Raw genomic sequence first — 17528 nt, 5'->3', positions numbered from 1 at the left:
CCATTGATGTGACCTTATAGGGCTTAGGGAGCTTCAGTTTCTCTCAACATCAGATAACATCGCTCAGGTGACCCAGCCGGGATTCATCAGGCCTAGACTAGCGTCCGTGTTTATTTCCATCTAGTTGGTAATCCAGGCCTTGACCGATCCGGAATGGATCGCCACCCTGACCCCTTCCACCCTCTGTCACAGAGCACAGGGGCCATACATGTTTTGGTGGTGGGAGGAACATAGGGAGGAAACCCACGACAACTACTTAAATTACATACATAACTCTAAACATATTTATATACAAACATAGCAATTATCCTTTCAGAAGTGACGAGTTGGACGTTAAATGATCTGTGAAAGCTATAAAATGCACAGATACGCAAAATGTCCTGAAAAGTGGTGTGCTATCTATTCTCCTTCCCATGAGATCAGTGTGGTTGACTACACCAAGAACACAGAACATACAACTTAAAAAAAGTACATAGCCAAGAGTTCATGTCTTTTCTGTCAGCAACTAACAGCTGCTCCTGTTTGAAAGACAATCAGTCTTGGCCTGTTCATGATCATCTCTGACAAACACCTGAGCTATCCAGATTCGACTTTGGGGACTGTTAAGCCACAGAAGGGTCTTTGATTTTTTTTTTAAAAAGGTAGCAATTCTGGGTTTCGTGGAGAGAGCACTGACCAGATTAAACTTTTTTTTTGCCAGACAAAGAGATAGAGGTAGAAGACTTCATGATACTATAGTTGTGTTATGCCCTCTCTCATTCACACACACACACACACACACACACACACACACACACACATTCACCCTCTAGCTGACTGACTGAAGCCCATGAGACTGGATTTGTGTGTTAACACAACAAACATCCACGTACATGCAATCATTGCTCCCTCGTGAGTTGCTCTCGTTAAGGATTCACACCTTCTTGCGTTGACGTCAGATGATTGCAAACTCTTTAACCTCAGAGGGCTCATTCCAAGCAGGTGTTAAGAAAATCATCTTCCAAAGTAAACAGATGATGTGAAATAAACACATGATGCAAACTCTGTGAGGAGACGAAGAATTTAACCAATCAACACATGACGCAACCTCGTCTGACAAGACCAACAATTACACACAGTACTCATTAAATGTTGTTTTTTACAATATTATCCTTTTATTCTTTTTCTTGCCCTAGTATTCTTCTCTCGCAGCTCAGAAAGCATTTTGAATTTTTTAATTTATTTTTTAAATACATGATGTAGACTCTCTCTAGATCTTGGTTTAGAAAGTCTGTTAAACGTATTGTTATTCTTTAAAGACTACAACCTCCCTCTGTTGTCCATTGTCTGCGTTGCATCTACAATGCAACTTGCTGCTGTCCAGGTCTACAGTATGCTACAAGATGCTCTTACACAAACCTGCATTTTGAAAGAAACAGAGCCTGGAAATGTGGTTGTACCTGCATACATTTTCTGTTCTAGTCCTCAAAGTTGACACGATTGCGGCACACATACATTTACATTATACATATATATGTATATATATATATATATATATATATATACATATATATATATATATATATATATGTTTCTATTATTGCACTACATGTTTGTTATTGCACTATATGTTTGAACCATGTCCTGTATCTTGTTCTATACCGTGTATCTTTTTGTTTGAACTTTATGTTCATTCGTTGATTCGTTTGTTCTTACAATGTGACCAGGGAAACATCATTTTGCTCCTCTGCACTGTATATAGATGAATGACAATAAAGTCTGTTATTGTTCTCAAATCCTCCTCTTTGTCATTTCAGTTATATGGCTGTCATGTCTGACATATTTAACATTTTCAGTTTGGAAAAGACAGTTTCGGAGAAGGTTTTCCTTTGTCCTTTCGTTAAAAAGCATTTAAAAAAATAAAAGTTGAGAGAAAAGATACATTTCAAACAATGGGATAAAACAGACAAAATAGATAATACATGTAATAGAAGAGTAGTAGGCTGGCCCATTGCAGGTCTCAACATTTTCCAGACCTTGAAGCACCTCCAATTCAGGAGGAGGCCCGTCCAGCATTCATTTGTCCGTGAATTGCCTTTTTTTGAGTGGATCCAGGCCTCTCCCACCATGCCCTTCATACAGATCTAAAGTGCTGCTACAGACTGGACAGGGGCTCACCAAATGTCTCCTCGGACAACCAAGCCAGAAAAAATGTATAAAGAGAACATTAATAATAGGGACAACATTTGGAGTGTGGCAGGGTGGAGCATTGAAGAGGATTGTCATTTGATGATAAAGTGCCGTTTTCCATTCAGTTCATTTTCTGGTCCCTTCCCTGCCACTCTATTGTCGTGTTCTCCTTCTCCCATGGCGTGACCCTTTGATTATCAGAATCAGAATCGGAATTGTTTATTTGCCAGAGTATGTTGCACATACAAGGAATTTGACATGGTGGATAGTGCATAACATTAAACAATCAACACAGTGCACAAAATGGTATGTATAGCTGCATGAAAAAAAGCAGTGTTCTCTCTCTCTCTCTTGTTACATTGAGCATGAGGCCAGTGGTGAGGAAAGATGAGTCAGAGCGGTGGATTCCTTGGCCGAGGAGCTTTCCTCATTTCCACATAGGTGGAGTTCCTGGCTTCTCTGTTGCTGCACTGAAACACAGAAACAGAACAGTAACAGGTTCCTTAAGGTTTTCTTTTCTTAATCAGCAGCTCAATGAAAGCATCACACAGTGCTGGAGACTTGTAGTTGCAATAGCTAAAGATTTACTTTGTTCTAAGCAAAGTGGGGTAAACAGAGATAGTAGAAGTCAGAGCGTAAGCATAAGTTTATGAATGACGTAGTTTCCTTTTGGCGCCCATATCATTTACCCTTTCTTTAAAAATAAAATGCCCTAAAACTTGGCTCTGGTGACGTTTTGTTTGCCAAATTGTGGTAAACTACGTGGTAAAATATGTTGATATATGGCAGTAAACAAAACAAAAAAACGACTTGGTTAGGTTTAGGAAAAGATTGTAAAAAGTTTCGGCAACAAAACTACTTAGTTAGGATGAAAAGAGGTTGTTGTTTTGGTTCAAATAACTACGGAAGTGTCGTTACTGAAGTACCCAAGTTACCAAATAAATCAGCATTGACTTCCACACGGGGAACGAACACCAGTCTCCTGGGTGCAAGATCACCGTTTGTTGGATATAGTTATATACATAACTGGGTTCACAGTATTTAGATTTGTTGTGTTTTTGGAGTGCCACTATCCTAGTGCATACGATAAATAATTGCCCTGAAATGATTTCAGTGATTCAGTGACCCTTGGTGTTCTCCAGAGTAGTGGTGATTGTCAGACACATTATTCACCCTCAGTCTGATGTAGAAGGAGGTGATGACACAGCTGTACAGGAACATCAGAGCCAGCAGACCAATCACAATCCAGAAGAGTTGAGGAGGCTGAGGAAACTGAGGACAAGGAGAAGGTGAAGTCTGAAGAAAGCAGGCTGCTTCCTTTTGACCTAAAAAAAACAAAAACATGTACTTTTCTGATTTATAACACAAACACAGTTTAGATGTATTTGACCAATAGCACAAACCCAAACACAAGTTTCCAAATTTCAAATCATCAACAATTGAACAGAAAAGTATTTGGAAAGTGAACATTTAAAACACAAGCCCCTTACAGCTTCATTTAATATTTTATGTCACAAAAATATTTCATTCAGTTATTAATAACAAAAAGGTAATAACTGTCATTTAAGTTTGTTTTTCATTTAATCAAGACAGTACCTGTACAGAATACGAAAGTGGATACATGTGTGTTGCAATATTTCTTCATTGGCTTGTAATAACATTGGCATTACAAATCAAAGGGTTGAACATACCTGGCAGTAGTTCGGTTGGCGTTCCTCGGCCGGTGGAATCTAGATTATATGTTGTCACTGTGAACTCACACTGGTATTTCTTGGTCATGGCCTCTGGCCCGACGTTGAGCATGATGAACAGCCATTTTTTGGGATTCTCTTCGTACATGGCAATGTTCTTACAGTTTTTCTTCCCCTTCTGACACAGCATTCTAGGTTTGTCTGTTCTGAGGGTGGACAAAGATAATCTCAACACAGTATGTCTCCCACCATAGACCAAGTCTTAGAGATACGCTCGTTCACTATCTTGCAAAGAGCTGGAGACTCGAAGACCGCGAGCACACCAGGCCAAGAAATAGTCCCCGACATAACCGCCATAAAACGGCAAAACTGCAATCCAGAGAGTGTTGAATGATGTATAGTGGTTTAACGCTCACAGTTTTATGTTTTCCTTGCACCTGTTTGGTTATTCAGTGGTTTCAAATGTGCACCGTGTTGGGTGACGTGTTCATGCAGAGGAGGTGATGCATTCCAAATATGGATAAAAAAAAAAAATTATGAATTAGGATACATACAGCGATATGACGTTGAGTCGAACATCTTGGAGTGAGCTGTTGTTTTCCGTGTGTTCGCAACTGATGGAGGCTGACCCGTCTGGGTTTACGGTCCGATTCTGAGGCTGAGTCACCTTAAAACCTGATGAGTGAAAAGGAGTCGGCCACTCTTTAAAACAACATCAAGTCTCAAGTTTGTTCATTTTCAACTAAAAAAGAATTGCTTCAGATTTCTTTTGAGAAGTGAATGTTTTCAGTCTGTACTTCTTTTTCTTGTAATAGACTGAAAAGTGCCCAAATGTATGCTTTATTCAGTGTGTTAATGCACTGACTGTGGCTGCTGTGTGTCAACAAATCATTTTACTACAACACATGTGGAAACAGCTCAGCTTGTACAAACAGCAGCATATGCAAAGCAATGGTCGACGTTTCATTGGATCATTAGGTGAATTATTAGGCTATTATTGGTCATATTGGGGTTTTTTTTATTATAATACAACACATAAGTATAAGAATTAAAGGTAAAACTATGAAAATTGCTTTAGACAGCATTTGGTGAAATGAAGAGTCCTACCATGGCTTCGGTGGAAGATGAAGCTCAGATAAATTGTGAAGATGATGAAGATGTTAGCTGTCATCTCAGCGTTTCTGCTCCTTCTCACACTGCGGTGAAAATTGCAGAGAACCCAACAATCCGCCACAGTGCAAAAACACCAGTGTTAACCAACATCACAGTCGCAAGCAGCTCATTCTGACACTGAGCTATTTATTAAACAGGAAAAAGGACATTTTGAGGTTGGGTGACGAGCTAACCTAAATCTGCTTCTGTGGGGCCGTCATTGCTTTGATGACACTCAACTGTCACTCTGCTGTTTGCATAGTTTCTGTGGTTGGCACTCTTTCCTGTAGGGAGCACTTGTCATGCTGTGGCCATTAGAAGTCATTGTTTTTTACAGAACAACACAAGCTGTAGATCATACCACTTCCTGCACTGCAGGAAATGTTATTTGTTCCATTCAGAGAAAAAAAAGTTGTTTTATGCTGAGGTTTTTTTTTTTTTTTTGTTGAACAATCTCATCCGCCTGCTCAACTGTTCCCTCTCTCCATCTGCGCTGCAGTATGTAACCGGCCCATCTCCACTCATACTATGCCAGACTGTCAAAGTTGGGTCATGCCTTGCTTTACGGCAACCTGACCGTGGACCTGCTCCTCAACCCCTGTCTCCACCTGCCAGCCTGCCAGCCTCTGTCTCTTCACTTCTTCAATACATCACTGAACTGTTCCTGTTCTGCCTGTTTTTGCTTTGCACTCACTTGCCAATCAGATACTGAACATATCAGCGAAGTGTTCACTACATACAGTTGTGGTCAAAAATTTACATACACTTGTAAAGAATATAATGTCATGGCTCTCTTGAGTTTCCCCGTTATTTCTACAACTCTGATTTTTCTCTGATAGAGTGATTGGAACAGATACTTCTTTGTCACAAAAAACATTCATGAAGTTTGGTTCTTTCATGACTTCATTATGGGTTAACAGAAAAAGTGATCAAATCTGCTGGGTCAAAAATATACATACAGCAGTGCTAATATTTGGTTACATGTCCCTTGGCCATTTTCACTTCAATTAGGCGCTTTTGGTAGCCATCCACAAGCTTCTGGCAAGCTTCTCGTTGAATCTTTGACCACTCCTCTTGACAGAATTGGTGCAGTTCAGTTAAGTTTGATGGCTTTCTGACATGGACTTGTTTCTTCAGCATTGTCCACATGTTCTCAATGGGATTTAAGTCAGGACTTTGGGAAGGCCATTCTAAAACCCTAATTCTAGCCTGATTTAGCCATTCCATTACCACTTTTGATGTGTGTTTGGGGTCATTGTCCTGTTGGAACACCCAACTGCGCCCAAGACCCAACCTTCGGGCTGATGATTTTCGGTTATCTTGAAGAATTTGAAGGTAATCCTCCTTCTTCATTATCCCATTTACTCTCTGTAAAGCACCAGTTCCATTGGCAGCAAAACAGCCCCACAGCATAATACTACCACCACCGTGCTTGACGGTAGGCATGGTGCTCTTGGGGTTAAAGGTCTCACCTTTTCTCCTCCAAACATATTGCTGGTGCATTGTGGCCAAACAGCTCGATTTTTGTTTCGTCTGACCACAGAACTTTCCTCCAGAAGGTCTTATCTTTGTCCATGTGATCAGCAGCAAACTTCAGTCGAGCCTTAAGGTGCCACTTTTGGAGCAAGGGCTTCCTTCTTGCACGGCAGCCTCTCAGTCCATGGAGATGCAAAACACGCTTGACTGTGGACACTGACACCTGTGTTCCAGCAGCTTCTAATTCTTGGCAGATCTGCTTTTTGGTGGTTCTCGGTTGACTCTTCACCCTCCTGACCAATTTTCTCTCAGCAGCAGGTGATAGCTTGCGTTTTCTTCCTGATCGTGGCAGTGACAAAACAGTGCCATGGACTTTATACTTACAAACAATTGTTTGCACTGTTGCTCTTGGGACCTGCAGCTGCTTTGAAATGGCTCCAAGTGACTTTCCTGACTTGTTCAAGTCAATGATTCGCTTTTTCAGATCCATGCTGAGCTCCTTTGACTTTCCCATTGTAGCGTTTGTGGGCGTTTGTATCCAATGAGCCCTATTTAAATGGCCTCAGAGAAGTCACCAGCTGTAGTCACTCATAATCACTCACAAGAAGTTAAGAGGCCATGCTATGAAGCTCATTTCATTGACACAACTTTCTAAGTCACCAAAATTGCTATTTCATGTTGCTGTATGTATATTTTTGACACAGCAGATTTTGTCACTTTTTCTGTTAACCCATAATAAAGTCATGAAAGAACCAAACTTCATGAATGTTTTTTGTGACAAAGAAGTATCTGTTCCAATCACTCTATCAGAGAAAAATCAGAGTTGTAGAAATAACTGGAAACTCAAGAGAGCCATGACATTATGTTCTTTAGAAGTGTATGTAAACTTTTGACCACAACTGTATATACACTTAAAGCAATACAATGTAAGCTCGTAGCAGCTAAAGCATGAATCCACTGTTTTATTGTATATACAATGTTAGTTAACTGAGTTAAACATGGATTCGATACAGCACCTAGAACAATACTTATCCCCCTTTGGAGTTTTTCGTGTTCTTTTTTTTACAAGATTACAATTTTTAACACAATGGATATAATGAGATTGCTTTAGAATCTGCTTTTTAACCTGTTTTCACTGCTGAATCAGTTTGAGTGCTTCTCTCCGAAATGTTTTTTTTTTTTTTTTTTTCCCATATTTAGATTAAATATATAGGAAGTGCAGTTAGTGACAGTGTGGGCAGCTCTGACAGCCTGGCGAAGTAGCAGAGGGGGGGCTTAGCAAAAGGTCAATTTAACTGGGTTTATGGTGGTAAAAAGTGCTGGAAAATGGACATTTGAGAAGCCCAACAGCAATATCCAACAACAAATGTCCTGGTTGGTAAAGATCAATGGTAGAAGAAGTATCTATATCCTGTAACTTAAGTAAAAGTGTGTAACATCTGGTTAGAATTTTTGTTCAAAACATAAAAAAATAAGCTTAACATTATCAAAAGAATATGAAGAGGGTACAGTGTTGACAGTATGTCAAAGACTTCTGTATTGTGTTGCAGAGATATAATGAGCATGCTAACTGACTAGCCCCAGCCCGTCCTGCATTGTAATACCACCTCGAGAGGCCATAGTTAGTCAATCCAGTCTGCCCTCAGTCCAACATGAGAGGATGATAAAGAAGAGCTGCCCCGAGGGCTTGTCAATCACGTTGAAGGTACACGGTCTGTTTTGATTGATTTTTGATTTGTTTGTTTATTGGAATAAAGCCAAATTTGCAGAAATGAGAAATTGACTCTTCTTTTTGTTCCATGCTCCTCACCGCCGGGAGACTGAGCCAGAGGAGAGCAGGCAGAGCTCCGTCAGAGAGTGACTTTCATTTAGCAGTTAGCTCTAATTCAGCCGGTGCAAACCCCAGAGCCGAGGATACTTTTTGCCTCTGAACTAAGATGGAGTACAAGTATGTGATTATAGAATAAAATGGAAATACTCAAGTAAAGGACAAGAAACTGCATGAGTACATGTAACAATAGTAGTTATCTCCGACCTCAGGTGACTGTTGTGAGTGCATCCGTCCATTATCTTCAAGAAAATTTATCATTTGATTTGATCTGGCGTAATATAGTCCACATCCTGTTTTTCAGAGATTGTGTTTCTGTGAAATTTGTGTGCGTGTCTGTGTGAGACAAATAGAAACCACAGACACATTAGAATTAGAAGGCTTGTACTGTGTTTGCTGACTTTCCGCCTTTGGTCTGATCCTTCTTTGAGAGAGAGATACAAAATTTGGTCTTGTTCTTCTTTTCCTTTTGTTTTAGGCCTGACAGCTAAACTATTTTGATTGTAATCTTGTTTGTTTCCTTAAGACTTTGTATTAGTCAGTATTAGAAAACCCAACGCTTTGGTCTGGACTGACTATGCAGTCAGGTTATATCTCAACAACTGCAGGAATGATTTCCATAACATTTTGTACAGTCATTCATGGCCTCCAGAGGACGAAGCTTACCGACTTTTTCTCTATCACTGAAATAAGTTTATGTACTTAAATAATACATGAGCTTCTGTTTCTATCCTTAATCTATGAGGTGTTCCACAAGGGTCAATCCTGGGAACATTTGTTTTTCATTAAAACATGCTTTTTTTTGGCAGCATTATAAGGAAATTTGATTAATGTGTGTATGATCTCTCCTCTGATGATCTCAGTTCTAGAAGTAGGTTGAATAGCTTTGGAGACCCTTTCCTCCCACAAGTTTCCAACGTCAGATTTCGGGAGCTGCCTCCATCCATTTCTGTAAGTATCGTAACCACCTCACACCCACTTCACGGATATGATTGGCCAGCCGTACAGAGGTGATAGAGGAGCCAGGGTTTGAACTTTTTTCTGTCACTTTTCATGTAAACAACTGACACTATGATTGTCTTCCAGGAGAGACCATCTCAAAGTGCTTAAGGCACTCCTTGTAATGGCCAGCAGGGCGTGACGTTAATTTAGTGAATTGTGGTCCCATTTACAGTAGAATAGACCATAAAGCAGCGTATGCTTTGGGCATGGCTACCTTATGATTGACAGGTTGCTGCCTCGCGTCACTTCTGGTTGCAAAAGTAAAACAAGATGGCGACAGACAAAAAAAGACGGCTTCAAACCGGCAGTCCACAAACCACTGGGTGACGTCATGGTGACTATGTCCACTTGTTGTATACGGTCTATAAGTTATCTTCATATTTAAACAATATCCTTTCCTCCCCTGTCTATGACAGCTGGTTATTTACTAAGACTGACATACGTGTGCACTGTAGGTACTGAAAAACAGACAACAGACAGACCTACAGACATTGGTTGAAAAAACACATCAGATATTCAATGTTTTATAGCTCAAGCTGAATCCGAGGAAGTGGTTCATACTTATGTCTCAATGATTAGTTCCTGTGTATGTTTGTCTGTACGTGTCTTCGAGGTTTTATGTTTGTGGAGCAGATATTGTGCTTCCACCACCTGTGAACTGTCTGTCAACTGCAGGCAACATGTTTCTGAAGAGCCGTTCTGAAGCTCAAAGTGGACCCCAGGAAGATTAAGGCGTCTGCTCATGGGGATCCAGTATCCAAAGTATGCGAAAATGTCGAAAGAAGTGGTTCGTCGATGCACCTGAGTCGGCCCCCACCTGTCACTCAAAGCTCAATCATGCCCAACTTTAAGCCTTAATATATTTTAAACGGGTGAGTGGGCTAAAAGTCCACAGCCTGTATAGTTGTCACGAACGGGAAAACTACATGGAGACCAATTCTGTTTTTTTGTACCAGGCTGTAACATTGTTTTGTTTTAACAATGGGATCTGTGGGGATTGACTTACTTTTGGAGTCAGCCTCAAGTGGTCATTTGAAGAACTGCAGTTATTGGCACTTCTGCGTTGGCTTCATTACTCAGTACCTGAGGTTGTTGTGTTTTATTTACAGATGGAAAAATCATCAAATTGCCAGCTTTTCAATCAATTAGAACTAACAGAACGGTTTTAACAGAATATGAATAACTTGAATATATTTGTTGTTTGCTGCTTGGCTGTGTTTAGTGTTAGAAAAAACACTTTTGTTCTGCCCTTGTAACATTGGTACTTGACTACTTTGCACACATGAAAGAAATGGACTCATATGGCCCACTCTGTTATTTTTGTTCTTCAGGTTCCACCGTCACATTTGACCCACTTTGCATATCTTCAACTTGTAACTTTGTTCAAATGTGTGTTTGGTTCTTGGAAAAATGAAATAAAACATTCCACAAAACTACAATTTAAAGTAAAGAAACTTTATTCTAAGGAAATATCCAACATGAATATTTAGTGAACATTGCAATGGCAACAAAATAGACTGACATAAGGTAACAACAAATGCAGATTACTCAGCCACAATGCACCCTAAGCATTCAAAGCATTGCATTTTCAGCTGGAGTGTTAAGCCAAGTTTAACTTTGTTAAACAAGTTTTTTAAATTTGTACACAGTGTTAGCCATGCAAGCCATCTAGCTGGTTAGAGTGAGAGTTCAGATTCAACTCAATCGAGCTACAGCTTATAATACAATTTGTGTTTACAACAATGTAAACATTATTCTATACTTAATAAGTAAGATATCCACAGACACCAAATACGTAATTTTCTATAGCTGTGGTAAAAAAATAAAAATAAAAACCTCAATCAAAACAGAGGTGATATTTAATAAACGGTCAATACTGACCCTGTAATCCTCTAACCCTCCATTCAAAATCAATGGTACTCATGATGAGCCCACCGTGATTTTTCAGTGGGTGTTTCATGCAAAGTTTTTAACATGAAAATGCAGCAGCATCCACCTTGTGAAGCACACCAGTCACCGGTCTGACAATCTCCCTCCTCCCTCGTTCACACTGTAGGGCCTGCAAATGTAAAAAAAAAAAAAAAACATAGATTTGAATGCAGTGAACAATATAGGTGATAATAACCTTTTTTTATATATATATATATATTGTATACCAGGGAGAGAAAACAGCAAAGAGGGCAGAGAAGATGAAGATGCTCATGGAGGAATTTAGCCTGCATCATTAAGACATTACTGTTGTGCCCTATTAACCCCCTGTGTGCTAATCTGATTAAACACCAACGCATTTTGAGATTTGTACCATTGAAGCGTTGCATTAGCTGAAATGATTTTCCGACGCTGAAACAAGACCAGGCCTCAGTGAAGCGGTTTAAGGCCCGTATCGTGCCAATCACACTAATCTCAAACTAATAGTCATTACCAATGGCCATATGTGTCTGCAACAAACAAATTAAACATGTACTGTATGTGTATTTAAATTGTCATATTTTTTTACTTTAGACACTTATATTACTTTAGCCACTTTTTAAAAATCCTTTAAAAGTTTATTTGCACACATAAAAATAATAACCTGCACAGTGCTAATTTGTTGTCAAGTGTGATTATTTTGACCGTGTACAATATGATATTTAGGTTAAAGTCCAGGTAGTGTGGGCTATTTATATATTTATACTTTTAAATATGCTGCATCCACCAGTGAGAACTACTACTAGTACTGAATAACTAACAACAGTTAAATGTGTAAATAAAACTACAAGTATAATGCTCTGACCTGGAAGTAGGTGATGATGATGAGGACAAACACGACAAGTATCACCAGCACAACCACAGGAATACTGACAGGCGCCATCCTCTCGTCACCTTCATCATCCTCCCCATCATCACCCGGGTGTGCAGTCTGTCTCTGAGGCCCCGGCACGGGACAGTCGGAGCTGCCTGTGGACAAAGGAAACGGACGGAGGGGAAGTGAGACTGAAAGTGGGACAGAAAGATGTGTGAACTGTCTTCAGGTTCTTGTGTGTGTGTGTGTGTGTGTGTGTGTGTGTGTGTGTGTGTGTGTGTGTGTGTGTGTGTGTGTGTGTGTTTGTGGGCAGGGGGGGGGGGTCTCACCTAAGACATGAATGAGCGTGCCGTTGCCAGTGAGCCGCAGGTATGGCGGTGGGTAGAAGACCTCTACCTTGCAGCGATACAAATCCGTGTCCGTGGCCTTCAGTCCGGACACCGTCACCTCCACGGCGCCCTCCCTCACCCGAGCAGAGCACTGCACCTAAAACACACATGACATCAGTGACAGCGTAGACTCTGGCGCCACCCTGAGGCCAAATTGTGAATTTGTAAACACAAAACATCTCAGAAGGACATGCACCATAGATGAAGGTGAAGTTGTGGTAGACATTTTAGCTTGACCTTTATTGGTTTGCCATTTTATCAGTTGATTTTTCTTCTTTTTTTTTAAAGAGACTTCTTAGAAATCTCTTTCTATTTCATCTGTTGGTCGATTGACCCCTGACCTGAGATGTTTAGGATCATGGTGGGGTCAGTTCATAATACATATCCAATTAAAATGTTGACGGCTGTAGATGATGGCGTTATTTGAACGCTCCTTTGCTGTGTTGTTGTTTTTTTTGCACTTTGTTTTGATGCTTTTGCCTCAAGTATTTGGTTTATTCATGACTACCTAAGAGAAAAGCAACTTTCAGCAGATTAAAATGTCACAAAATCCTAATTGACATCCAGTGACATCACCATCTTCCCAACTGAGCCCCGCCCACATCAAAAATACAGAAGTTCTCTCTCACGAAATTTGCAAAACTGCTTTAAATTTGTGAAAAAAATGTGTTTTGGTGTAGGATGCCCGTCTCTTATTAAGAAGCTGGTATAGAAAATGTGTTTTTTGAGGGTCTTTAAGATTTTATCATTTGAGTTAAAGTTGTAATAAGTTGACATCCATCCAGCCACAGACTTACATCTCCTTGTTTCTCCACACCTGGCTCTCTCCGCCCTGTGAAGTTGAGGATGGACGAGCAGAACTCCTGGGCGCCGTAGAGGCCTTTCAGCAGAGTCACACGGAGCTCCTTGGGGTCAGCGTAAGGGTAAGGCCGGGTTTGGTCGTAGGGGGGTTGGACCTGGTGGTAGGAGGGTCGGGGTTGGACAAAGCAATGGACCTGTGCCGTACCGTTGGTGCTCACCACTCTGTAGGGCTGGATTACCGTCACGGCTGGCAGAGAAAAGGGGAAGGTTGGGTGGAGACAGTTATGTTGTGTCCAGAGAGTTTTGACCTCATGATTATGTACTGAATCCAAACGACAAAGGAAGGACATTTTTCATTAATCAGCTCTGCCAGAGGCGACGTACAGAATCCTAAAGACTCTCCACAGCCACACGTCACTTCCTGTGTTTAACACATGGGGACACGAAACTCTGTGGTTTGACAGCATCACAGCAGCTCTGCGGGAGTTCTGGTTTTCGCAGTGAAGCTGCAGGGTTCACCCACGCTCTGAACGAAACCAGGTGATCCCTTAATGTAGGCCATACAGAAAAAAATATGAGCTAGTTCAATTTCTATCAAAATAACAACCCAACACTATAAACAGTTTAACGTTTGTCATTACAGTCGTTTATTGGCTCGCCCAATAAATTCAATACTTTTAAACTTTAATACAGCGCATTTCAAAATAAAAATTAAAAGACAGTTTGCAGAATCAAACCATTATATTATAGACATTTTGATTACGTTTTAGTACAAAACCGAGCAGTTTTTTGCTCCCCTCTCTATACAGAGTGGGGATTTTAGAACATTTTAGAAAAGTGTGAGCATCCACTTCAAATGTTATGATGTTATGTGTAAATCTGTCAGTAAATACATTTAAATTATAGCCTACTAAGATATTAAATACAGTGACAATAGATTAAGACCAATTTCACCATATTTGGTCAAAATCTAGTGTTTAAACCAAGATGTGCAATACAGTGCAATTTATTAAAAATATGCTTAAACCATATTGTAGTTTATTTTTGAAAATTTTGGAAAAGTTTCATTACCTTTTTTTTTAGCAAGATGTTAATAATTGAGTCGTGGAGGTGGTGAATGGTAGAGTTTGTTAGCTTTGGAACGAACCAGGCTATCTGTGCTAAGCTAATGAGATGCTAACACTAGCTACATATTTTCTGCAGCCTACAAATAGTGGTATCAATCTTTAAAACATATTTCCAAAACTGTTGTAGTATTATTTAAACAATGTACTGTATAAGTGCAGTTTACTATTTATTTTTAACATTTGCTTATTCAATACCAAATTAAAGCAGGTGGCTCCTATAGACAACATGTCTCCATGCCTTTTTACACCTAAAATCAGAGAAATAAAGGACAGAAGTGTCTTCTTACAACTGGTCTGCTCAACCAGAGCACAAGAGTGTAACATTAGTGTTTGTACAGTACTGTTTCTTTCTGAAAATATTGTAAAAAGTACTCCTGTTGTCACATATTAGTGACATTTTGTTAGAAATGAGCATGTAAAGTATCTTATAGTATCAAGTGTTCAGCTCAGCTCAGTTCATCTTGATCTGACTGTTTGGCTGAGGATTACACATGGAGTCCCCGTAGAGGTCAGGGTTTCTAGTTGCCACATGCACTGAACACTACTATATCGTCACATCGGTAAAAGGGTGTTTATACTCACCACTCCACGCAGGCCGGCAGAGGCTGAGGACTGTCAACACAATCCATGGCATCACACAGTGAGTCAGGAACATCCTATCTCACACCGTTTCACAGAAAGAGAGCGACACTAAACTGAAAGTCACTGAAAGCTAGTGAGCACACACACCTTCCCACTCAACAAATTTTATTAGAATACATGCAAAAACTGTGAAACTTGCCTTTATAGTTTTGCACTTTCTCTCAGCTGTCATGGAAACTGTGTGCCAGCACAGGAAATGATGATGGTGTTTTGCCAGTAAAAGGAGACGGCAAGATTACCAAGCTGTGGTTCTGCAGGAAAGCTGAGCAGAACTAAATTCAGTGATTGTGCTAAACCAAACTCATTATCACCCAAAAAAAATATGAAAGAAGCAGCAAAAAAAAGCTTTCAAAACTAACGATGTGTTATTGTCAGAATACAGTTTTTTTCAATTACCTCCCAGTGGGGAAAACATGCAGTGCCCTTTAGGGTGTCCTTCTAGTGGACAAAACACGATAAAGTGCCTTTTAGGGTGTCCTTCTAGTGGACAAAACACGATAAAGTGCCCTTTAGGGTGTCCTTCTAGTGGACAAAACACGATAAAGTGCCCTTTAGGGTGTCCTTCTAGTGGACAAAACACGATAAAGTGCCCTTTAGGGTGTCCTTCTAGTGGACAAAACACAATAAAGTGCACTTTAGGATTCATTTTCAGTGGAGAAAACATGATGAAGTCCCTATTAGGCCCTTCCAAAGGAAAACACGTGATGAAGGGTCCTCCATGGTGCCCTTTCAGTGGAGAAAAATGTAATGCAGTGCCTTCTAAACATGATGCCATATAGGCTGCCCTATGTGTGAGAATACTTTTTCAGTAAGCCACTGGATTCAATAATGTTCCTAAAACAGGTTGATATGCATCAGAAACAAACCTCTTCAATCTCTTTGTAGATAACTCGAGTGGAAGGTTTTGCAGCATTGATATTCAGTTTAAATCCTCGTGAATTTTGTTTAGAGTGCTATATCAAAGTCTGGAAAATGTCTATGACAGGTTTTTAGTCAAAGTGGTTTTGACTTCATCAGTTAGGTTCCTGCATTCTGTTCACACATTTACAAATAATTCCTTCATTTTGGAATCATCTCTTTATTACACCTTTCATTTGTAGACAAAAAATGACTCTTCTTGGGGATGTAAAGGAATCAGGACTCTTTCCCGCTGAAACTCTGGATAGCTGAAGATTTTTGGATTTGAGTTGTAATATTTTTAACTCCCATATTGTAAAAAGTGAGACTTCTTTGTCTTTTTGATCATTAAGCAGGTCTATACGCTATATAAAGACTGTGGGTTTCAAAACCCTCAATCCACGGAGAAATTAACACAGCCAGTCCATGAACCAAAGGGTGACATCATGACGACTACGTCCACTTGAAGAGAGCTGAAGAGCATGAAGAGCATGAAGAGCAGCTAAAGAGCATGAAGAGCATGAAGAGCAGCTGAAGAGCATGAAGAGCATGACGAGCATGAAGAGCAGCTGAAGAGAGCTGAAGAGAGCATGAAGAGCAGCTGAAGAGCATGAAGAGCAGCTGAAGAGAGCATGAAGAGAAGCTGAAGAGCAGCTGAAGAGCATGAAGAGCAGCTGAAGAGAGCTGAAGAGCAGCTGAAGAGCAGCTGAAGAGAGCATGAAGACAGCATGAAGAGCAGCTGAAGAGCAGCTGAAGAGAGCTGAAGAGCAGCTGAAGAGCATGAAGAGCAGCTGAAGAGAGCTGAAGAGCAGCTGAAGGGCATGAAGAGCAGCTGAAGAGCATGAAGAGCAGCTGAAGAGAGCTGAAGAGCATGAAGGGCAGCTGAAGAGCATGAAGAGCAGCTGAAGAGAGCTGAAGAGCATGAAGGGCAGCTGAAGAGCATGAAGAGCAGCTGAAGAGAGCTGAAGAGCAGCTGAAGGGCATGAAGAGCAGCTGAAGAGAGCTGAAGAGCATGAAGGGCAGCTGAAGAGCATGAAGAGCAGCTGAAGAGAGCTGAAGAGCATGAAGGGCATGAAGAGCAGCATTCACCACGTTTGCAATGGAGCAGAATGGGATGTTCTGTCAGCGAGAGCAGAGAGATGCTGTACAGGAGTGATTACACATTCACGTGTACACATACACATTCTGGCTGAAAGAATTTGAACTTAAAATCACATTCTCTTCTTAAAGATATATCTGTATTTACAAAAGCCTGTGTGGCACCTGATCACATGATGGTGACGGAGAGACCAGCTGCAAAGACGATGTGAGGCCTAAAGGTTTACATGGTGTTATGTTTGTTTTGCAAAGAACAACTTAACCTTTTAACTTTACGCCATTCTTATCTGTTCCTGTCTGTTAATGGAGCTGTACAAGGTAGAAATACAACTGCTAAAGGTGCAATGTGATAGATATGGCCATCATTGTTGTTTAAAACATTTAAAAAAAAACATTATGAACAGAATGTTAAGAAGCTACAGTGTTGATGTTTTCTCAGAGACGTCTACTGAAATGAGAATGCTAACCAGCTAG

General features: G+C 40.4%; 2 protein-coding genes across 3 annotated transcripts; both read right to left on the bottom strand.

Moving 5' to 3' along the window:
- Positions 1 to 2372: 2372 nt before the first annotated feature.
- On the bottom strand, positions 2373 to 5206 carry si:ch211-67e16.3 (uncharacterized). 2 transcript variants are annotated; one of them, XM_068734144.1, is made up of 5 exons: positions 4968 to 5206; positions 4415 to 4535; positions 3861 to 4066; positions 3343 to 3494; positions 2373 to 2639 (listed from the first exon to the last, which is right to left on the bottom strand). In XM_068734144.1, exons 1-5 carry the CDS (start codon positions 5029 to 5031, stop codon positions 2562 to 2564), a joined length of 621 nt encoding a protein of 206 aa, XP_068590245.1. In that variant the 5' UTR covers positions 5032 to 5206; the 3' UTR covers positions 2373 to 2561. The 2 variants fall into 2 exon arrangements, with proteins under 2 accessions (XP_068590245.1, XP_068590246.1); XM_068734145.1 differs by having other exon boundaries at positions 3861 to 4061.
- Positions 5207 to 10828: 5622 nt separating this feature from the next.
- Positions 10829 to 15134, bottom strand: cd28 (CD28 molecule). Its single transcript, XM_068734169.1, has 5 exons — positions 15000 to 15134; positions 13287 to 13537; positions 12430 to 12586; positions 12092 to 12255; positions 10829 to 11377 (listed from the first exon to the last, which is right to left on the bottom strand). The coding sequence occupies exons 1-5, from the start codon at positions 15070 to 15072 to the stop codon at positions 11288 to 11290; spliced, it is 735 nt and encodes a 244-aa protein (XP_068590270.1). The 5' UTR covers positions 15073 to 15134; the 3' UTR covers positions 10829 to 11287.
- Positions 15135 to 17528: the final 2394 nt, after the last annotated feature.

Source organism: Cebidichthys violaceus, unplaced genomic scaffold (assembly GCF_023349555.1).
Source record: "Cebidichthys violaceus isolate CVI_PGR_0920_01 unplaced genomic scaffold, fCebVio1.0.p SCAF_61, whole genome shotgun sequence".
NCBI lineage: Eukaryota > Metazoa > Chordata > Actinopteri > Perciformes > Stichaeidae > Cebidichthys > Cebidichthys violaceus.
Note: the sequence above shows the minus strand (reverse complement) of the source record. Positions and strands in the feature narration are given on the sequence as shown.